General features: G+C 32.9%; 3 protein-coding genes and 2 non-coding genes across 5 annotated transcripts; 2 read left to right on the forward strand and 3 right to left on the reverse strand.

Annotated features, from left to right (window-relative positions):
* Positions 1 to 610: 610 nt before the first annotated feature.
* On the reverse strand, positions 611 to 1,592 carry LOC146902644 (ABA-responsive protein ABR18-like). The gene is made up of 2 exons (XM_085731532.1): positions 1,320 to 1,592; positions 611 to 1,115 (listed from the first exon to the last, which is right to left on the reverse strand). The coding sequence occupies exons 1-2, from the start codon at positions 1,498 to 1,500 to the stop codon at positions 820 to 822; spliced, it is 477 nt and encodes a 158-aa protein (XP_085587658.1). The 5' UTR covers positions 1,501 to 1,592; the 3' UTR covers positions 611 to 819.
* Positions 1,593 to 4,735: 3,143 nt separating this feature from the next.
* On the reverse strand, positions 4,736 to 4,931 carry LOC146902645 (U2 spliceosomal RNA). Its single transcript, XR_015024460.1, has one exon. It is a non-coding gene; the product is annotated as a U2 spliceosomal RNA (small nuclear RNA).
* Positions 4,932 to 6,013: 1,082 nt separating this feature from the next.
* Positions 6,014 to 6,935, reverse strand: LOC146902646 (ABA-responsive protein ABR18-like). Its single transcript, XM_085731533.1, has 2 exons — positions 6,665 to 6,935; positions 6,014 to 6,520 (listed from the first exon to the last, which is right to left on the reverse strand). Exons 1-2 carry the CDS (start codon positions 6,843 to 6,845, stop codon positions 6,225 to 6,227), a joined length of 477 nt encoding a protein of 158 aa, XP_085587659.1. The 5' UTR covers positions 6,846 to 6,935; the 3' UTR covers positions 6,014 to 6,224.
* A 1,541-nt stretch (positions 6,936 to 8,476) lies between these two features.
* Positions 8,477 to 13,935, forward strand: LOC146902647 (uncharacterized). Its single transcript, XM_085732032.1, has 6 exons — positions 8,477 to 8,906; positions 9,224 to 9,435; positions 12,485 to 12,764; positions 12,848 to 12,933; positions 13,026 to 13,117; positions 13,192 to 13,935. Exons 1-6 carry the CDS (start codon positions 8,634 to 8,636, stop codon positions 13,434 to 13,436), a joined length of 1,188 nt encoding a protein of 395 aa, XP_085588158.1. The 5' UTR covers positions 8,477 to 8,633; the 3' UTR covers positions 13,437 to 13,935.
* Positions 13,936 to 14,974: 1,039 nt separating this feature from the next.
* TRNAT-AGU (transfer RNA threonine (anticodon AGU)) lies at positions 14,975 to 15,048 on the forward strand. The gene has a single exon. It is a non-coding gene; the product is annotated as a tRNA-Thr (tRNA).
* The last annotated feature ends 3,323 nt before the right edge of the window (positions 15,049 to 18,371 follow it).

Genomic DNA, 18,371 nt, shown 5'->3' on the forward strand with positions numbered 1-18,371 from the left:
ATCTTTTGTGATCACACATCAAGATTTCATAAGTTTGCTACTTTGATTTAAGACATCAAAGATTTACTTCATCAAGATTGGCGCGTTCGCATTGCCTACACTCTCCGTGAAGGAAACAATCATGTCGATTGCTAAGCTAGGTGTTTCATCTAGCATAGACATCATGGTCCAAGCTTCCCCTCTGTTTGGCCTCTCGGACCTCCTCATTGCGGACTCTTTGGGAACATGGTTTCGTAGACTGTAGTTTTCCTTTTCTCTTTTTTGTTACTTTAGCTTTGTAACCAAAAAAATTAGTTTTCGAATGTTCACTTCTTCAAAAGAGAAATTTTAAACTGCGGAACGTGACACCCTAAAGGGGGTAACACATAGCACTTCAAACCCTATATACTATAAACTTTTGGAGAATTTTTAAAGTGTCATTTGTGTCGGTCATATTCCCACAAATACCTAATAGTCGGTCTTTTAGTATATTTTGTAGTTTCCGGTAGATATCCACAGATATAAAAAACCGTTCTTTTTATAAAGTTGTACGGAAGATCATAAATTTATTTTTTTAAGACGAAGATCATAAATTTTTAAGTTACTAAATTTAACAACAACAAATATACTATTTGGATAAAGCTTTCATTTCTATTGATTATTGATTTAGTGAAAAGCGAGATACATAGACACAAATCTCACAGTTCAATAGCAAAAGGAGAAAGTAACAAATGAACACTTTATTACAACGGAAATTAAATTAAGAAAACAACAATAAACTAGCAATCACACTCATGTTTAATGACGATAGTAGGAAGACTTGGACACTTGGAGGATGGATTAGTTGTAATTAGGATTGGCCAAAACATAACCCTCAATAGCCTTGAAAAGAGCATCACCCTTTGCCTTGCCTTCCTCAACCTCCTTTTCAACTGGCTTAGCATCTCCTTTGGTTTGATATTTAACGGTCGTCTTCCCAATAGACCCTCCATTTGGACCTTCAACCAATTTCGCTTCAAATGATATCTTTTCAACCGTGTCTGGCAACCCGACTCCTCCAACTATACTATAGTTATACCCCAAGTTTGCTTCATCAATTGCATCAATTTGGTGCAACACGTACAAGGTTTGTCCTCCTGCGGACATATATGTTGGTGAATTAATTGATTTTCATCACAACTACTATTTATATAGGCATAATAAAAACATATGTGACATTTGTATAAATTAGTTTAGAACATATATAAAAATAAAGATAAGTTAAGAGTGATTGGAGAAGTTTTAAACACGGGTTTTATAATTCAAAACTTGCAAACTTTATAGAAAATGTGTTTACTAACCCTCAACGAAAGTGAGCTTCTTGACGGTGCCGGCACCACCATTTCCCTCGACGGTTTCAACACTCTTGATGGCATCAACAGCTTTTGGGATAATATCATCTGAGTCATGCACAAGAGCTTTGTAAAGCTTAGCAGGAGCAACTGTAGAGGTGGTTTCTTGCTCAAATGTGAATACACCCATGTTTGGTTTGATAATTTGGTGATGAAGTTCTAATGGGAAATTAAGAAACACAAGTAATATTTGAGAACAAGATATGTATGTTAGTGTGTGGCTTATGAGCATATGGAAGCATTGTATTTATAGGCACGGCTCGGTTGCCACCTTTGTGTGAACTAGTTGACTCAAGGTCACAGATTCAAAAGTTGTTGGCCCACTTTTCATTTTTCTATTAAAATCATTTCATATGCACTTTTATTCTATTAACTTAGTATGTTTTGTCTCTTCCTACCTCGATTTCAAAAGAATAATAATACTCCCTCCGTTTTAAAATGAGTGTCGTTTTAGATGTTTACACACATATTAAGAAATGCAATGATTAAAAGAAAGAGAATGGTTATTTTACCAAATTATCCTTATTAACTATTGGTTAATTTTAAAAGTAATACTCCCTCTGGTTCTTATTATAAGAAAATTTTCAAAAAAAAATTTGGTCCTATTTATAAGAAAATGTCACAAGTTTTAAGGTGTAGTTATTGCATAAAAGACTTTTATATCCTTCGTTTAATGTTTGTTTTTTCAATATTAGTGAATGTATTTAATGGTTCACAACTTTCTATAGGGGTATATTTGTAAAATTATTTAAAAAGTTGTAACAATTAATGATTGTATTGATTTTTGTGTTTTTTGGTTTTTCTTCTTATATTAAGGACCGGAGGGAGTACTTTGGAAATAGTGTGCAGAGTATTAATTGGAGGGTACAATTGAAAAGAAAAAGTTATTATTGCATTGTAAACTGAAAGTGACATGCAATTTTTTTGGCTAAAGCGACACTCATTTTGAAAGGGAGATAGTATGTTAATACCGTAGCCCATAACTTCATGCACATTGCAATTTATAGAAGCATTCAAATTCAAAGAAGTTCGACGGATCAAATTCAACAACTGTGTACTGTTTGTTCGCATTGAATGATGGTTTCAGAAAAGTAAAGAAGGTAACCACGAGAAATAAACGAATGTGGTGGCGTTTAATGTGGACTAAAATTGTTGACTCCTTTCTAGAAGAACTCCTTTTTTAGTTCTTTATTTTCCATTTACATTTTGAATTTTGTTTTAAATTTTAGGCTGAAATATATTTTTAAACATATTAAAATTTCAAATTTTAGTTTCTATAAAGTTTGCAAGTTCACTTTCGTTGAATATTTTGAATAATCTTTTGTAAATATGTTCACAATATTATGAATATCCTTCCCACAAAAATTAGATTTTTTTTACATAAGATACCTTAATTATCATTTTCTTAAGCGTTAAAAGTTCAAGAAACCAAAATAACAAAAAGTTGGATTTAAAAATCAAAATATGAGCTCTTTTTTGTAGATACTTCTTTTTTTTGGTTACATTTTGTAGATACTTTTATCATAACATAGAGTGTACATCTTAAAAAAAAAAACAGAGTTTATATACTATTATACTAAATGTAGCATTTTAATAAGAAATCTATTTATTTTGATTTTTATAGGAACTAATTATTTTTAATGATATAACATATTTAATCCAAGAAATTTTTCATAAGAATTAAAAACGTATTTAACACTTTTTTTATTGACTAATTTTGTTAAAACAAAAGTTTGTAAAATAAATCTAATATTATTTATCACGTTTTCAATCTGTTGGATGGTTTCATTTAAGCGGGTTTGAATAAATATATAACTTAACTTATATGCATTGCCAATGTATAAAAAAGTTTTGTCAAAAGAAATGTAAAACTATTTTGGCTTAATTGGTTCGCTGATCCCCTAACTAATTTTCAATTTTCATTTTGGTCTTATAACTCGAAAAATCAACACTTTGGTCCTCAACTTTTGCTCTGTTATTCAAAAAAGTCTCTGACTGTTAACTTTAACCTCAAATATCTATGGTGGACCAGCCTTAAGAGTTGTCCACCATAGATCCTATTAAATATTTTAATTTAAACCACTTGATCTTGTTTTTTAGTGAGAGGACCATTGGATTATGCATCTCTATTGTATCTTATTGTATCTTTGGACTGATTGTCGGTTTGCTGATGTTCAAGCAATTTGTCATAAGGTTGGTCTAGACAATACTTCAAAGATCCTAGCGACCTTTGTGGATGAAGTGGGTATCTTAGCTCCATTGATAATGTGGAATATTTGGATCTTTCACAACAAAATTATTTTTGAGGGAACAACTCTTGTTAAGTACCAAATCATAACATAACATCTATCTTTACTCAGCTACAAGTTTCCAAGCATGCGTTTGAAAGTCCAACCTTCCACTCCCATCGAACAACTCGTGAGGTGTGTTGGAATAAAGGGGATGAGGATGCCATGATTCTCAATGTAGATGGAAGTTATCTTACTAATCCAGGGAATGCTGGGTTTGGTGGCTTTGTGTGTAGCCATGATGAAACATTTCAATTTGACTTCTATGGGAGTGTAGGTTTGTCCAATATTCTTCATTCGAAAATACAAGCGACTTTAGTGGGCATCAGATTGGGTTGGCAAGCTGGACTTTGTAAAGTAGCGTGTTTCTCATAATCCTTGCATGTGGTTCTACTTAACACTGAGAAAACATCTCAGTTTCATCATTATGCTAATGAGCTAGAGATTATTAGAGATTTCATGAAGAAATTATATTGGACAATATCTCTTCATCACACCTTTTGCAAAGGGAATACTTGTGCAGATGTGCTAGTAAATTTGGGAGCTATTAACGTCCTCTGTTTGTATTTCAATACCTCTTCTAATTTATCATTAAGGTGTCCTTTGTAAGGATGTAATTGCAATTCCTTATTTTCCTTTTCTCATGTAAAAAAAATAAATAAAGCTCAGATAATATTTTCATTAAAAAGGCCTTAACTAAAAACATAAAATTATATAGATTAATATGAATTTGAAGACTCTTCGTTAAATAAAGAATGTAATTATAGCCAAAAAAAATGATATAATAAGGGTCGTGAGCACTAGTTAAGAAAGTTAGAAATAGAAAATTTCCATTAAAATCAACTTTTTGACTTTCATAAAACGGAATATTCCACTTCTCATCAAGTTCCAATGCAAAATTTCTATATTAGACTCCTTAACTAGTGTCACCTTCACATTTCCCATATAATAATTAACCTAGAACCAGGAAAAATTATTAATTAAATATCTAAAAATTAATTAATAAGATAGTATTAATTAAATATTTAATTAAAAATCAATCAAATTAAAATTATTAGAAAAATTGAACTAGTATTGGTGGGGTGCGCCTAGCTCATGCAATAGTGCAACGCATGAGCGACACGTGAGAAGTCCAGTAGCAAGCTACTGAGGTGACCTATCCCCCTCAAAAAAGTAATTTAATATCGTGTGACCCATTGAGCCACATATCAGATATTAAACTGATAAGAACAGATACTACACTTGATCTTAGCCAAAAGGCCGAGAAAGGTATGAGTTGAAAGAGAGGCTGGTTTCTGTTTTTATATCAACTGTCTAATCAGTTCCTCTCTTCATTACCCGATGTGGGACTTATATGCAGTAGCACCTTGTGACTGACTCTTGCACACCACTCCCGTGCGTGACTCACCACTTATTTTCTGCTGCAAACTTTCATTGTAAATTTTAAACGTGATGAGAGATTGTTGAATACAACAATTGAAACAATGCCTCCAGTATCAAAATCAAAATGGGAGATAAATATCATATGAGTTTTGAGTTTGAAAAGTTTAAGGCTACATTCACAATCTGGGAATTCACTTCATAACTTGTGATTCTTTTATGCTACAAAATTCTCTATTACTTGACATTATCATCACAATCATCTGAGTTAATTTCCCTTGTTATTAATTCAAACAATATTAATTACTCTAAGCTACAAACATTGCCCTTTATATCATATGTTGAAGTTGTTTAGGCTTCACAACTTTCCTTGTAGCTAGCTAATTTGGACAGTATTGGTTGGCAAGTATACAAGAAAGTCAAGTTCCATAACACATTGATGAAGCTAAGAGATGTCATCCCTCTTTAAAGATGTTTGATGAGTCTACAGAGCTAAATGTCCAAGAAGGAAATGCCATTGTAAGTGCTACTGTTGATTTTGACAAGTTATCTTCTTCTTCCATTGGTGCACACACGTATTTAATCACTCAATACTCAGTCCCATTATTCTTTTTCCTTTTTGTATGGTGGAATTGATCCATCTTGTATCTGTTGCTTACATAAAACTTGGTATACTCATGCTGCTATACTATTGTATATTTAGGAATAGAAATAGATTTTATGCAAAATTAATGTTGCTAGAAAGAACCAGCAAGGATGCTGTGTAACAAAATACAAAACTTGTAATCCGCTTAAACAATCATTAGGATTAGACCACCGTTGATTAAAGCCATATATAAAACCTTGATATTTTGCTTTGAACAACAACCGGTAATGGATTTTGCTCTCAAGATCTATTCTATAAACCAAGTAAATAAACTTAACAACAACATCTTGTCAAAAAATAAATAAAAAAGCTTAACAACAACATAAATCTTATTTGGATAGTGCTTCCATTTGTATTAATTTATTGATTGATTAAGTGAGATGCAACAAGACACCAAATCTCCTGGTTCAAAAGCAAGAAAAAACCTTACAAAGAAAAAACTTTATTACATTGAAAGATAACTTATATTAAGAAAACACCAACAAAACTACCAAGCACACTCATGTTTACTGATGATAGTAGGTAGACTTGGAAGATGGATTAGTTGTAATTAGGATTGGCCAAAACATAACCCTCAATGGCCTTGAAAAGAGCATCACCCTTTGCCTTGCCTTCCTCAACCTCCTTTTCAATTGGCTTAGCATCTCCTTTGGTTTGATATTTAACGGTCGTCTTCCCAATAGACCCTCCATTTGGACCTTCAACCAATTTCGCTTCAAATGATATCTTTTCAACCGTGTCTGGCAACCCTACTCCTCCAACTATACTATAGTTATACCCCAAGTTTGCTTCATCAATTGCATCAATTTGGTGCAACACGTACAAGGTTTGCCCTCCTGCGTACATATTTATGTTGGTGAATTAATTGATTTTCATCACTGCTACTATTTGTATAGTCCATATTAAAAACATGTGCGACATTTGTATAAAGATAAGTTAAGAAATATTGATGAAGATCTATAGAAAATGTATGTACTAACCCTCAACGAAAGTGAGCTTCTTGACGGTGCCAGGGCCACCATTTCCCTCAACGGTTTCAACACTCTTGATGGCATCAACAGCTTTTGGGATGATATCATCAGAGTCATGGACAAGAGCTTTGTAAAGCTTAGCAGGAGCAACTGTGGAGGTGGTTTCTTGCTCAAATGTGAATACACCCATGTTTGGTTTGATAATTTGGTGATGAAGTTCTAATGGGAAATTAAGAAACACAAGTAATATTTGAGAACAAGATATGTATGTTAGTGTGTGGCTTATGAGCATATGGAAGCATTGTATTTATAGGCACTGTCTTGGTTGCCACCCTTAATTTATTCCCCGGCCCCTTGTGTGAACTTGTTGACTCAAGGTCACAAATTCAAAACGTGCTGGCCTACTTTTCATTTTTCTATTAAAATCATTTCATATGCACTATTATTTTATTAATTAACTTCATGGACGAATGTAATGTAATGTAGTTGACGTACATGTCTTTTACGTAATGTAATGTAATGATACCACAATGTAATGTAACGTAGATGAAATTATATCTAAATAAAATTGTCTAAGGATTAATGTTGTGTACTTATCGAATTTATTTATTCAATACGCCAATTTTATTTGAATTAATGTTGTGTACTTATTATAATTTACTTATTCGATACACAATATTTATTCGAATTCACGTTAGATTTTATTCGAATTTTAATTATTTGAATTCACGTTAGATTTTATTCGAATTTTAATTATTTGAATTCACGTTAGATTTTATTATTTTTTATTCAAATTCACGTTAGATTCACGTTAGATTTCTTTAATACACATTTTTTATTTGAATTTTTGTATTTCATATAAATAAATGAAAATAAATACTAAAATAAAGGAACACAAGTAATATATATAAAATCACATTTTATTAATATAATAATACATTTACAATGGGGTAAAACTAAATCTGCTTCGTCGTACCAATAACATTAAAAATAACATCTTCGTCGTACATTTATTCCTTAATAGGCGGAGTCATCTTCGTCGTACATTTATTCATTAATAGGTGGAGTCATCTTCGTCGTACATTTATTGATTGAGGATGAGCCTGAGAAATACCAGACTCACTTTAGTGAGTACATTAAGAAAGGAATCGGGGCAGATGGCCTTGAGGAGCTTTACAAGAAGGTTCATGCTGCAATTCGTGTTGTTCCTCACTTGAATATATAACCAATGAACAAGTTCTGGTTGAGTTTCTTTGAGTACTGGACTATGACAAACAAACATTTTGTAGAAGAAAGAGTAAAGAAGTAAAGAGGAAATGAGAGTAAGGAGGAGAGAATGTGAGGAAATGTGAGAATGTGAGGGTTTTTATAGGGGAAAAATGTAGAAAAAATAGGTTGAATGAATGATGGAAAAAGAGGTTGAATGATGGAAAAAGAGGTTGAATTTAGAAAAATTAGGTTGAATGTGGAAAAAATGTGGAAAATATGTGTTGAATGAATGAAGAAAAAGAGGTTGAATGGTGAAAAGGACGGTGCATCCTAGAACGCACGTAGCGGCAATTAACTGCTGCTGGTAGCCTCCAACGATTGTTAACTGTCGGCGCATTAACCAGCGACTGTTAACTGCCGCTGGGGTAAAATCGTCATTTACTTGTGTCAATAGGACGTATTCTATGTCTGAAAAGCAATTTTCCTTCAATTAATGAAAAGAATAAAAGAAGGGCCCAATTTCATACACATAAACATCTTCAATGAACTAATAATCAAAATATTAGTTAATTAAACATTTTGATTAAGAACTCTAACATCAAAGATAGAATCATCACCGTCATCTTCATTTTTAAGTGTAACAACAAAAATCTAAAATCAATGTTGAAAAAACCTCAACAAATGCTAAATTAAACCCTTCTTCACACTTCACCTTCTCAAAACGTCGTCGTTTCACAAAATCCCAAATTATCAAAATCAGTTTTCTTCAATGTCAGCCACCGGTGGCGCTGCCATCGCCGGCGGAAGCCGCAACCGTAATCGACATCTCGGCGAGAATCGTTTCTATAGTCCACCACCTCTTCGTAAACACAGAGAAAAACAAGAACAACAAAGGTCTTCGCTTTCTAGAACCTCATCGGAAAATAGACCCGGTTCTTCTTCCGATTGCTCGATTTCTTCACGTGCTACATCTGATATATCAAATTTGGATCGATTTTTGGAGTATATTACGCCCCATGTTCCTGCACAATATCTTCCTAAGGTTTCAATTTTCATCACCTTCAATTCAATTACGCTTTTTTATTTTCTTTTCAAGAGTTCAATTAGCATAATCATGGACCCTGTTGGCGAATTAGTGAATAAATGGGATTTTAAATAATGGGTCAATGTTTGATTCATAAAAGAATGAAATTTTAGATGTCTCTTAAATTGGGCTGTTACAAAAAACAACATAGTATAACGTGTTAGTTTTTTAAGGTTAATGTCGGTTATTTGTTTTGTACTTTGTTTTCAATTCAAAGTACATTTTGGCTTATCTGGGTGGAATATGTTGTTGTTGTGTGGGAATGAATTGAACAGACAAGTTCAAAGAGATGGAAAACCAAGGAAGCTGAATTAGTACCGTACTATGTACTTGGAGATTTATGGGAATCTTTTAAGGAATGGAGTGCATATGGGGCGGGTGTTCCTTTGGTGATGAATGGCAATGAATCTGTGACACAGTATTATAATGTTTCTTTGTCTGCCATTCAGCTTTATATTGATCCCACAAAACCTTCCACGCGGTTAAGGTTAGTATGTTGCCATGAAATGAAACATAGCATTTTTAAATGTTGTTCTTGAATGATTGACATTCTACTATAATTTTGTTCTGTTTTACTATTTTCTTTTGTTATGACTACTTGCATTAGTGTATCTAATAACGATGCATCATATTCTGCATGCTTTGTAAATGTGGCTCACTTACAACCAGTGTTATTATCAAATAGAGGCGTTATAGTGCTACTATGTAGTCGATTTTCAAGAATTTGGTATGAAAATCACTAAGCTAGCCCATTTTGGCTACGAGAGCGTTAGCGGCCATAGCAGTTGTAGCGACAATAGAGGAAAAAATAGAATTTTGTTTTTTTTTTTGGGAAATGTTAACGAGTTCCCCGGGGCACTCTTTAAGAACTATAAGTGGTAAGCATTTATGAAAATACGTGTATTCAATGCATTAGAAATCGAAATATTTGACTTTTTTAAAGAATAATTGTTCATTTTGGAATGCTTAAAGAGTGTATGGGGGCACTCGTGTACACGAGCTGTATTTTAAATAAGAAAACTGAAGAACCAGAGTGTTATTATTCATATAATCTTGCTAAGACATAAACCTCTCTATACATAAGCTGTGCGCTGCCTCCTTGCTTTTCAACAAGTCGTCTTCCATAGTTAGCGAGACCTTGGTGTTCTTCGGTCAAACATCTGACATTTATTGGTTTCAGTAATAACTAGTCGGAGTATTTTATTTTTTTGAATAATTGAGCTTGAGTTAATATCATGTCGTTTTCAAAAAGAAACTTTATGCAGTTTCTTAGTTGTTTGCAGCATACCTTTTTTTATATATAATTGACTTATTTTAACAGCTACGTGTCTTCTGCTATTTGCCCGCATCACTGTCTGCAATGTGGATTTTTGCCATTCCTCTATTTTCCATGACCCACTATTGATAACAATGCTGAGAATGAGAGGGTTTTACTTATTGTTCTCTGGTGCAAGAGGAAACATTTAAAGAAGGTTCACATATGCTATTATTAATTAATTAATGATCACATATTCACTAGAGTATTTTATCTGGTAGCTTTAAGCATAGCCTCTGTTGATTTAGACTTGCTAGAAATTGAATGTGATAGATAATTAATGTCACTCTAAAGTCTAAAAAGTCGTGTTGATTTGAACATGAATGTTTTAATCTGATGTCTGTATCCAAGCCTTCCAAAATATCCACATATTTAAGAATTTTGATTCCCTAACGTGAAAAAATGAACAGATCTTAAATAAAAGTTCACTTTTCTCTACAAATTGGCAAAGAATCGACTGATAATCTCCCTTGACAACCCTGGTTGCTCATTCTTATTTTAGTGTTACTTGTTCTTAAAAAATGAGTAGATGATACTGGCTTGTTTGAGGATGGCTATACTAAATAAAAGTATATACAAATGACGATAGACTCCGATACCAACGTAGGTTCTGGATTGAGTTTAATTCATCCTTGCAAAATCAGCCTGTATGGTGGATATCCCTTCTCTATAAACTGTCTTCAAGCCTTATATATTCAAAACGTGGGACTTACGTTTTTTCCAATAGCTTCTCATCATTGTGCTATGGAGAAGCCTTTAGCATATTATAGAAAACATTCTCTTAATAATTGCATGTTGAAGGACAACCTATATGTGGGAGGAGAGGGGAAGGGAGAGCTTTGTGGGGAGTCAATTAGAGAGAGAGAAAACTTCCATCTTTTTTAATAGAGTGTTTGTAGAGAATGACAATTGAAGGCTTATAATTATTATATTTTTAATTTTAAGAGTAATATCACAACATAGACTGGGTATGAAGAATTTACCTAAACCCTACAAAACCTTCTAAAATCCTCCTCCGATACTTTTGAGTTCCCCTAAATTAGGGGGATTTTGTATTATGAAGAAAAATAAAACCCCCAAAGTCCTCCCCTCCCAGAGTTCTCTATTCCTCCCACTTCCTCCCCTTTTTTCCCAAGCCCCCCCCTCCAATCTCCAAAAAAATCCTAAAGCACCATTTGGGAGTTTAGGAGGGGAGGACATCTAGAGAAAGGAAGGAGAAAAGGGAAAGTGAAGAAAGGGTAGTCCCTCAACTGGAATGAGGGGTTTAGTTTTCTTCATAATACAAAATCCCTGTAATATGGGGGAACTTAAAAATTTGTTGGAAGGGGATTTTGGAGGGCTTAGAAAAATTCTTTAAACTCTTTTCATCCCTTTATAGTAATCTCAAAATTAAAAATAGATTAATCATAAACATTCCCGTCTCGTTCTCTACAAAATTACCCTCTCTAATAAGGTGGGAGATTTCTCTGTTTCCCTCTCCTCCTCCCCCCACAGGAATTCCCTTCCCTCCTCTCCAAACTCCCAAACAGAGCAAGAAGCTTAAGAATTCACACGACTTACCGTCTTGTATTTACTATCTTTCATGATTTATTTCCTCGATCAGCACTTGCATATCAGGTTGTCTACAGTGGGTAAGTTGGTTGCATATTTACATGTGAGGGATGTGAGATATAAAGAACCTGGCATGGGAACAATAAGAAAGTGACTACCGAAACTCGCCTCTTTTTTATGTACGTATAAATCGGTTCAATCTAACTGTTTTAGTACTACAGATAAACTGAGTTTACTTATCTCTCTCTACTCGTAGTTTATGACACTGCAACTGTATTTTAGACAATTGGGTTGAAGTCAGCACATTTGCTCCACCGTTCACAAGTCACAATACTCTGTAGCTCTATTAAATAATTGTCACATTTTCATTTGTTGCCACTGAGAGAGTATTCGGCCGTGCTGCTCATAGCCTTCTTGTTTCTTACTTCGATGAATCACATCCTACAAGTTCTAGACAACATTCAATATGATGCATTTTATCTTGGTTTTATTTTAACAAACACAATCATTTTGATGCCACAAGATCACTTTTACAAGACTGTCTTATCACTTTACCTTTCTAATGTAACAATGTTTTGATCTTATTTTGAAACTAATGTACCAGTTTACCATTTTAGCTGAATCAAAGACTGTTGAACATGGTATCATTCACATTTCCACCATATTCCAGGAAATCTAGTCAAGAAAGTGACTCTGAGTCAACCAGAGAGACAAGCAGCGATAGCAGCAGTGGCAATTGTAATGAAAGAGGACCAAAAACTAATCACGGCAGTAGGAATCATCTTAATGCATTGGATGCATGCAATCATGCTTTGGAAAGGGTCTCATTAAGTAAACCTTCAACGGGTTCACCGAGTGAAGAGACCGAGAGCTCCAACCCTCCTGGTCAGCTGATATTTCAATACTTTGAGCATGAGACACCTTATAATCGCGAGCCATTAGCAGATAAGGCAAGATGCTATCCTTTGGCTGGTTTGAATGCTGGGGCTATATTGCTTTTTAACCTAACATGTATTTGTATTTCTTGACTCAGATTTCTAGTCTTGCAAGTCAATTTCCAGAGTTGAAGACTTACTGGAGTTGTGATCTTTCACCTGCAAGTTGGGTTTCGCTGGCTTGGTATGTTGTTTTCAACCTTTTGTCCATGATATTATTGTGGTTTTATAATGCACATGATAATTACTGATTCTAAATTATTTGTTGCTCTGAAGGTATCCAATATATAGAATACCTACTGGTCCAACACTGCAGAGTTTGAGTGCCTGCTTCCTGACTTTCCATTCCCTGTCAACAGCTTTACAAAGTATGTCTCAGTGTCTTTGTTTAGTTTCTGTGTCTGCAAAATGATGGTAACTAACATTTTGATCTTTGAATCAGGTTCAAATACTGACCCGCTTAATATTCATTATTCAAGAGGTAGGGACATATCATCCAAGCTATCGTTACCAATCTTTGGGCTTGCCCATCACAAGTTCAAAATTTCTATCTGGGATCCAGACGGAGTTTCTGAATCTCAGAAAGCCAATTCTCTGGCACGAGCTGCTGAAAATTGGCTTAGGCTATTGCAAGTAAATCATCCTGATTACAATTTCTTTATGAACCATCCTATATATTCGAGATAGCAGAGCTTTCCCTCAACAGAAGCAGCTCAATTCTCAAACTGCGGCCTATGTATTCCTTCCCGGTATCACTTCTGTTGTTCATTAAGTGAACTGTTATTTTTCCATGTCTTCAATCATAAACACCACGATCGCTTGTGTCTTCATAATATAAGCAAGCAGGGTTGCTTAACTAGGGGATTCCGGGGGGAAGGAAAGTTATTGAAAATTACAAACATTTAATATTTATATTGACCCGCTTCTGATATCACAGAATGCAAAAGCCCTTGACCAAGATTTTCTGCTTCATTTATGTCACTTACCCGAGGATGATGTCGAAAATATCCAATTGATACATATTTCACCTGTTACTGCTTGTCTAGTACAGTTGCTACTTTATACCTGATACACACCCTTTTGGTGAGATGAGATGTAATTATCTTAAAAGATTTACTACCCACTTACTTACTGATTTGGAAATGTTTGCCATTATTATCACATAAGCCAACATTTTTTTATGGAATCTTGACTTTGTGATTTGCAGTATGTATTTCTATAATATTTTTGGGAGGGCCTATGTGAGATTGGAAGTCAAATGAGATGAGGACCATACTTAACAAAGTTGATTATCCGTGCAAAAGAACTGATGATGGCTTACCAGCAGTAATTTTTTTTGGTTACACCAGCAGTAATTTATATAATTGTCATTTCCTCTTTAATAGAACTGCAACAGTTAATTAAACTCCAAAAACCTTAATGGGAAATTACAGATGTGAAGTGAATAAGCTGGTGTTAAGTGTGGTAAGCAGATTGAGAACTTCTGGTTTCTTAAATTTTAAACATGATTCCAACATAATTGATGGGATGGTGCGAGTGAAACGGCGTCAAAAGCTTGATGATAAGGATATGCACATTCAGGATTTCAGTTAGTATCACCATGACTTTGTCAATGACTACCAAATATTAATCAATCGTAAAATTTGCCAAACAGAATCAAACATAAGAAGCAATGGTATGTGCATGAGAAATTGAAAACAAACAAATATTTCAATAAAGAAATTTAAACAAATTGGAGAGTAAGTCACACAACGATTAAAAGAGGATTGTTATACCAAAATATTTTATAGTCAGATTTTAGTTATCTCTAGGCTGAATTTATATTACCAATATCTTTTTCTCCTAGGAATTGTAGGGTTGATAATAAAAAAACAGATGAATTATTTGCAGTGGAAGATTTGTCTTTTAGGGGAGCATTGAAAGAATTTATTTCTCGTGATTAATTTTTTGATAATTATATCTTGCCGCTCATAATCATAAACCTGATTTTAATAAAGGAAAATTATCATCCAAACAACCTAGTTACTGTATATTACTTGATTTTAGTAATCAAAATATTAAATTCAATCAAAACTACAGTTGGAAAAAATTGTGGATAAAAATCATAATTTTAAACATTCAGGTAATCGAGAAATTAATTACAGACATATATCCATGTAACTTCATCTCGATTGGACTAAATTATTTTAATTTATATATTTATAATACAGTAGAGTAAGCAACAAGCTCTCGTAGCTCAGTTGGTTAGAGCACCCGTTTAGTAAGCGGGAGGTCTTGAGTTCAACTCTCAACGAGAGCAAATTTTTAATATTCCTCGTTTTTTAATATTTAATAATTCTGTAGCGGACTTGACTGTATTATAATCCGGAGGTAATTATGCTATCTTTAATCTCTTTAATAAAGGCATGTTGATTTATTTTATGAAATTGATTTGTTATTTGTTCATAATTTTTTTTTGTTACAAGAGTTGTTCATAATTCATAACCTCGTAGTGTGTTTTTTTTTTTTTTTTTTTTGCTCACTTAGATGAAGGTAGTAGGAGATGAGGAAATCTTGCACTTGTCCTCTAAACATATCATAATTTTCAACTCCCACGTAAGGAAAATACTCCTAAGAAAAATAGCGCATACTAAGAACTCGTATCCCTGTCTGGAACCGAAAGCTCGGATAACTTCAAAGTCGAGAAACAAATCACGATTGTTTTCTAATGACGACTAAAGTATAATACTATGTCAAAATTGTGTTAGTACATAAACTCTTCTCTAAAACATCCAATGGCCCCTAGCACACGCGTGTGTCCACTGACGCGCGCACACAAACACACACTCTCAAAACAAATATCTAAGTTCTACTCATAACACATTGAGACGATAGTATAAGAGAAAAGAAAATGTATGATACAAGTTAAAATGTTTTTGAATGATACATCTTGTAACGAAGAACTAAAGTCCGTATATACAACTTTGATCCCCCTCTTCCTTTACAATATCAAGCTATGTTCCACCTTTTCAATATGTATTATTTTAACCAACACCAACCAAATTTTCTAAAAAACCTAAGGAACTAAGCAATAATTTTGGAATTCAAACATTGGTTTGATTTTTATTTTTTTTTTTTGATAAAATTGGCTTGATCTAATCGTCATAGAAAATGTAATTTGAAGTGTAATTTCCTCTTGATGATGAAAAAGGTTGAGTGTAAATAGATCGTCGAAGACACTCAAAAGAAAATCTATTACTTCTATCACTAAGTTTATATTTGGTAACATGATGGTATGTCAGAATCACAATGATGCGCCGTAATTTTGTAGAAGTTATAAAATGTAGTTTTTTGAGAATTATGTTGATTCAGTGTGTTCTGATATACCCATTGTAGTACCAAATAAAAAAGTTTGTCTAATGTTCTTAATAAACACATTTTTACTGCCCATCAAAATAAATTTGCCACCAGAACATACATCATAAACAATTTATAGAGGGATAGCTTCAAGACTGTTTTTACAAGAAAAGCTAGTTAGAAACGAGAGCATCAACAACTTTTTATCAACCTATAATGTTGTCGGTGGACTAGTTCCTTGGTCAAGTTATGTTTAAATGGGTTATTGAGGTGGAGGAAGCTTTTATTCCTGAAAATACATATTACACCAATATTTATTCTTTATCATTTATTAATTATTTATTGAGAGAAAGGGATGTTCATATCAACTAAAAAAGGAACATAAGATGCTTACCCTACAGAAGAATGGACGAGGTTCAATTCAAGGGCCAGGTGTTTACTTTGTAAATATTTGTACAAGTGAAAAGTTAGTGTCACTCTTACAAAAGGAATAAGAAATAATTACCCTATCATGGCATTCTTTTTTGTCAATAAAACCTTTTTCTCTTTTATGGCTGCTTCAACATTTTCAGCAGTAAGCTAATACTGTGAGTTAGTATGTACCTATGTGTAATAAATTGACAACAATGAGTGAAAACCATATGATGAACTTCACAAGATTTTACTTATTTCAATTTTATTTGTATCTTGCATAGATTTTATAGGCCTTTCAAAAGTCGATATCATTTGTCAGCATATTTTAAAATTTGTCATACAGCTTAACTACCAGTAGTATATCTCTAAGTTGGTCAAAATATCGATAAGTGTACAAGGATGAATTTCATAGATAGCTATTAATTATAAATAATAAATGTAAATTGTTTAAAATAAAACACTGCTACTCAGCACATGATAAATAACGGTAGTATGTTGGACACGGATGCAAATTATTACTAGTAATATTATGCATAAATTCTACCAAAAAAATATTATGCATAAATTATTACTAGCAATATAACTTTTTCTCATTCTTTTTAATTACTATATTTCTTTCTGTTTCTTTGTCCAAAAAAAAAAATATTTCTAACATTTTTTAAAAAATTCGATATTGATAAATTTGACACTTTAATTTCACTCAAATTCAAATCCAAAACCTTGTAATTATTTGTGTTTAAGATGTTGTTTGTCGGATCATCTACCGATAAAAAAATATTGCTCTACTATCTCATACTATTAATTTAATTAATTTTATAAAGATGGTGTTAAATAATATCTATACTATATATAAAGAAAATTACCCATTTCAGCACACTTTTGGGTTGAAATTTTCTTTCCAAAAATGCCATTAATTTTTTGTTTTAATTTTAAATACAAATATCACATGTAACAAACAGGGGCGGAAGCTACACCTTGGTGAGGGTGTGCAATATATTACCCCCTATTATTCAGCATTACTACTACTTTGCACACCCTCAATTATTTAACTTGCACCAATCATCTGGCTCTCCCACTTTCTCCCAGTTTCAAAGTACTACCTTTTTGTGTTTCTTGTGTTTTTACGGGAGGTTGAGGCATGGAGCATCAAGGCTTTGAGATCAACTTGCCTTTTACTTTTTACTCTTTATAGTAGCTTTTGTCTTTTAGTTATTAATTTAATATAGCAATCCTTTTTATTTAATGTTTTAATCTTCTAAATCAAAGTCAGGCATAAGTAATGAATAGATAACTTAATAATTTATGGGTTTTCTTAACCAGTGTCCTAAGAGCATTGCTTAAGGATTTTATTAATAGAAACATTGTTCTGTAAATATAAGTCTTTACTTTTTTCTTAGCAATAATTACATCGCTTTTTGATGCAAACTCATTTATTTTAATACTTTAACCAATGCCTCAAAGACACTCATTAGCATTCTCCATAACATATATATAGTGGCATGTAAATATTTTTGTTTTTCGTTAAACCACAATGCTAATCTCTATATTTTTTTTCTTCTTTTAAATGACAAATGTTAGTTTGATAAATTAATATCTACTCCTTTGTCTTAGTTTAAAACTTTTAACTCTTTTTCTTTCAAGTCAAACATGTTGAACTACTCATCTTTTTACGAGTCTTCGACTTTGTAGAACATTTTTAAATAGATATCAAAGAAAGACTAAGTATTTTAGAAAGATTCATTTTTCTGTGAAATTTCACTTACATTAATCTTCCTTATAATATGTTTGGAATTAAATTGATAGTAGTTTGTTTAATATATAAGGAATAAATTCATAGAATATTGTTAAGATATAGAAACTTAATTGATAGTA

Source organism: Medicago sativa, chromosome 8, assembly GCF_051527215.1.
Source record: "Medicago sativa cultivar Bolivia chromosome 8, Bolivia_mono, whole genome shotgun sequence".
NCBI classification, from domain to species: domain Eukaryota; kingdom Viridiplantae; phylum Streptophyta; class Magnoliopsida; order Fabales; family Fabaceae; genus Medicago; species Medicago sativa.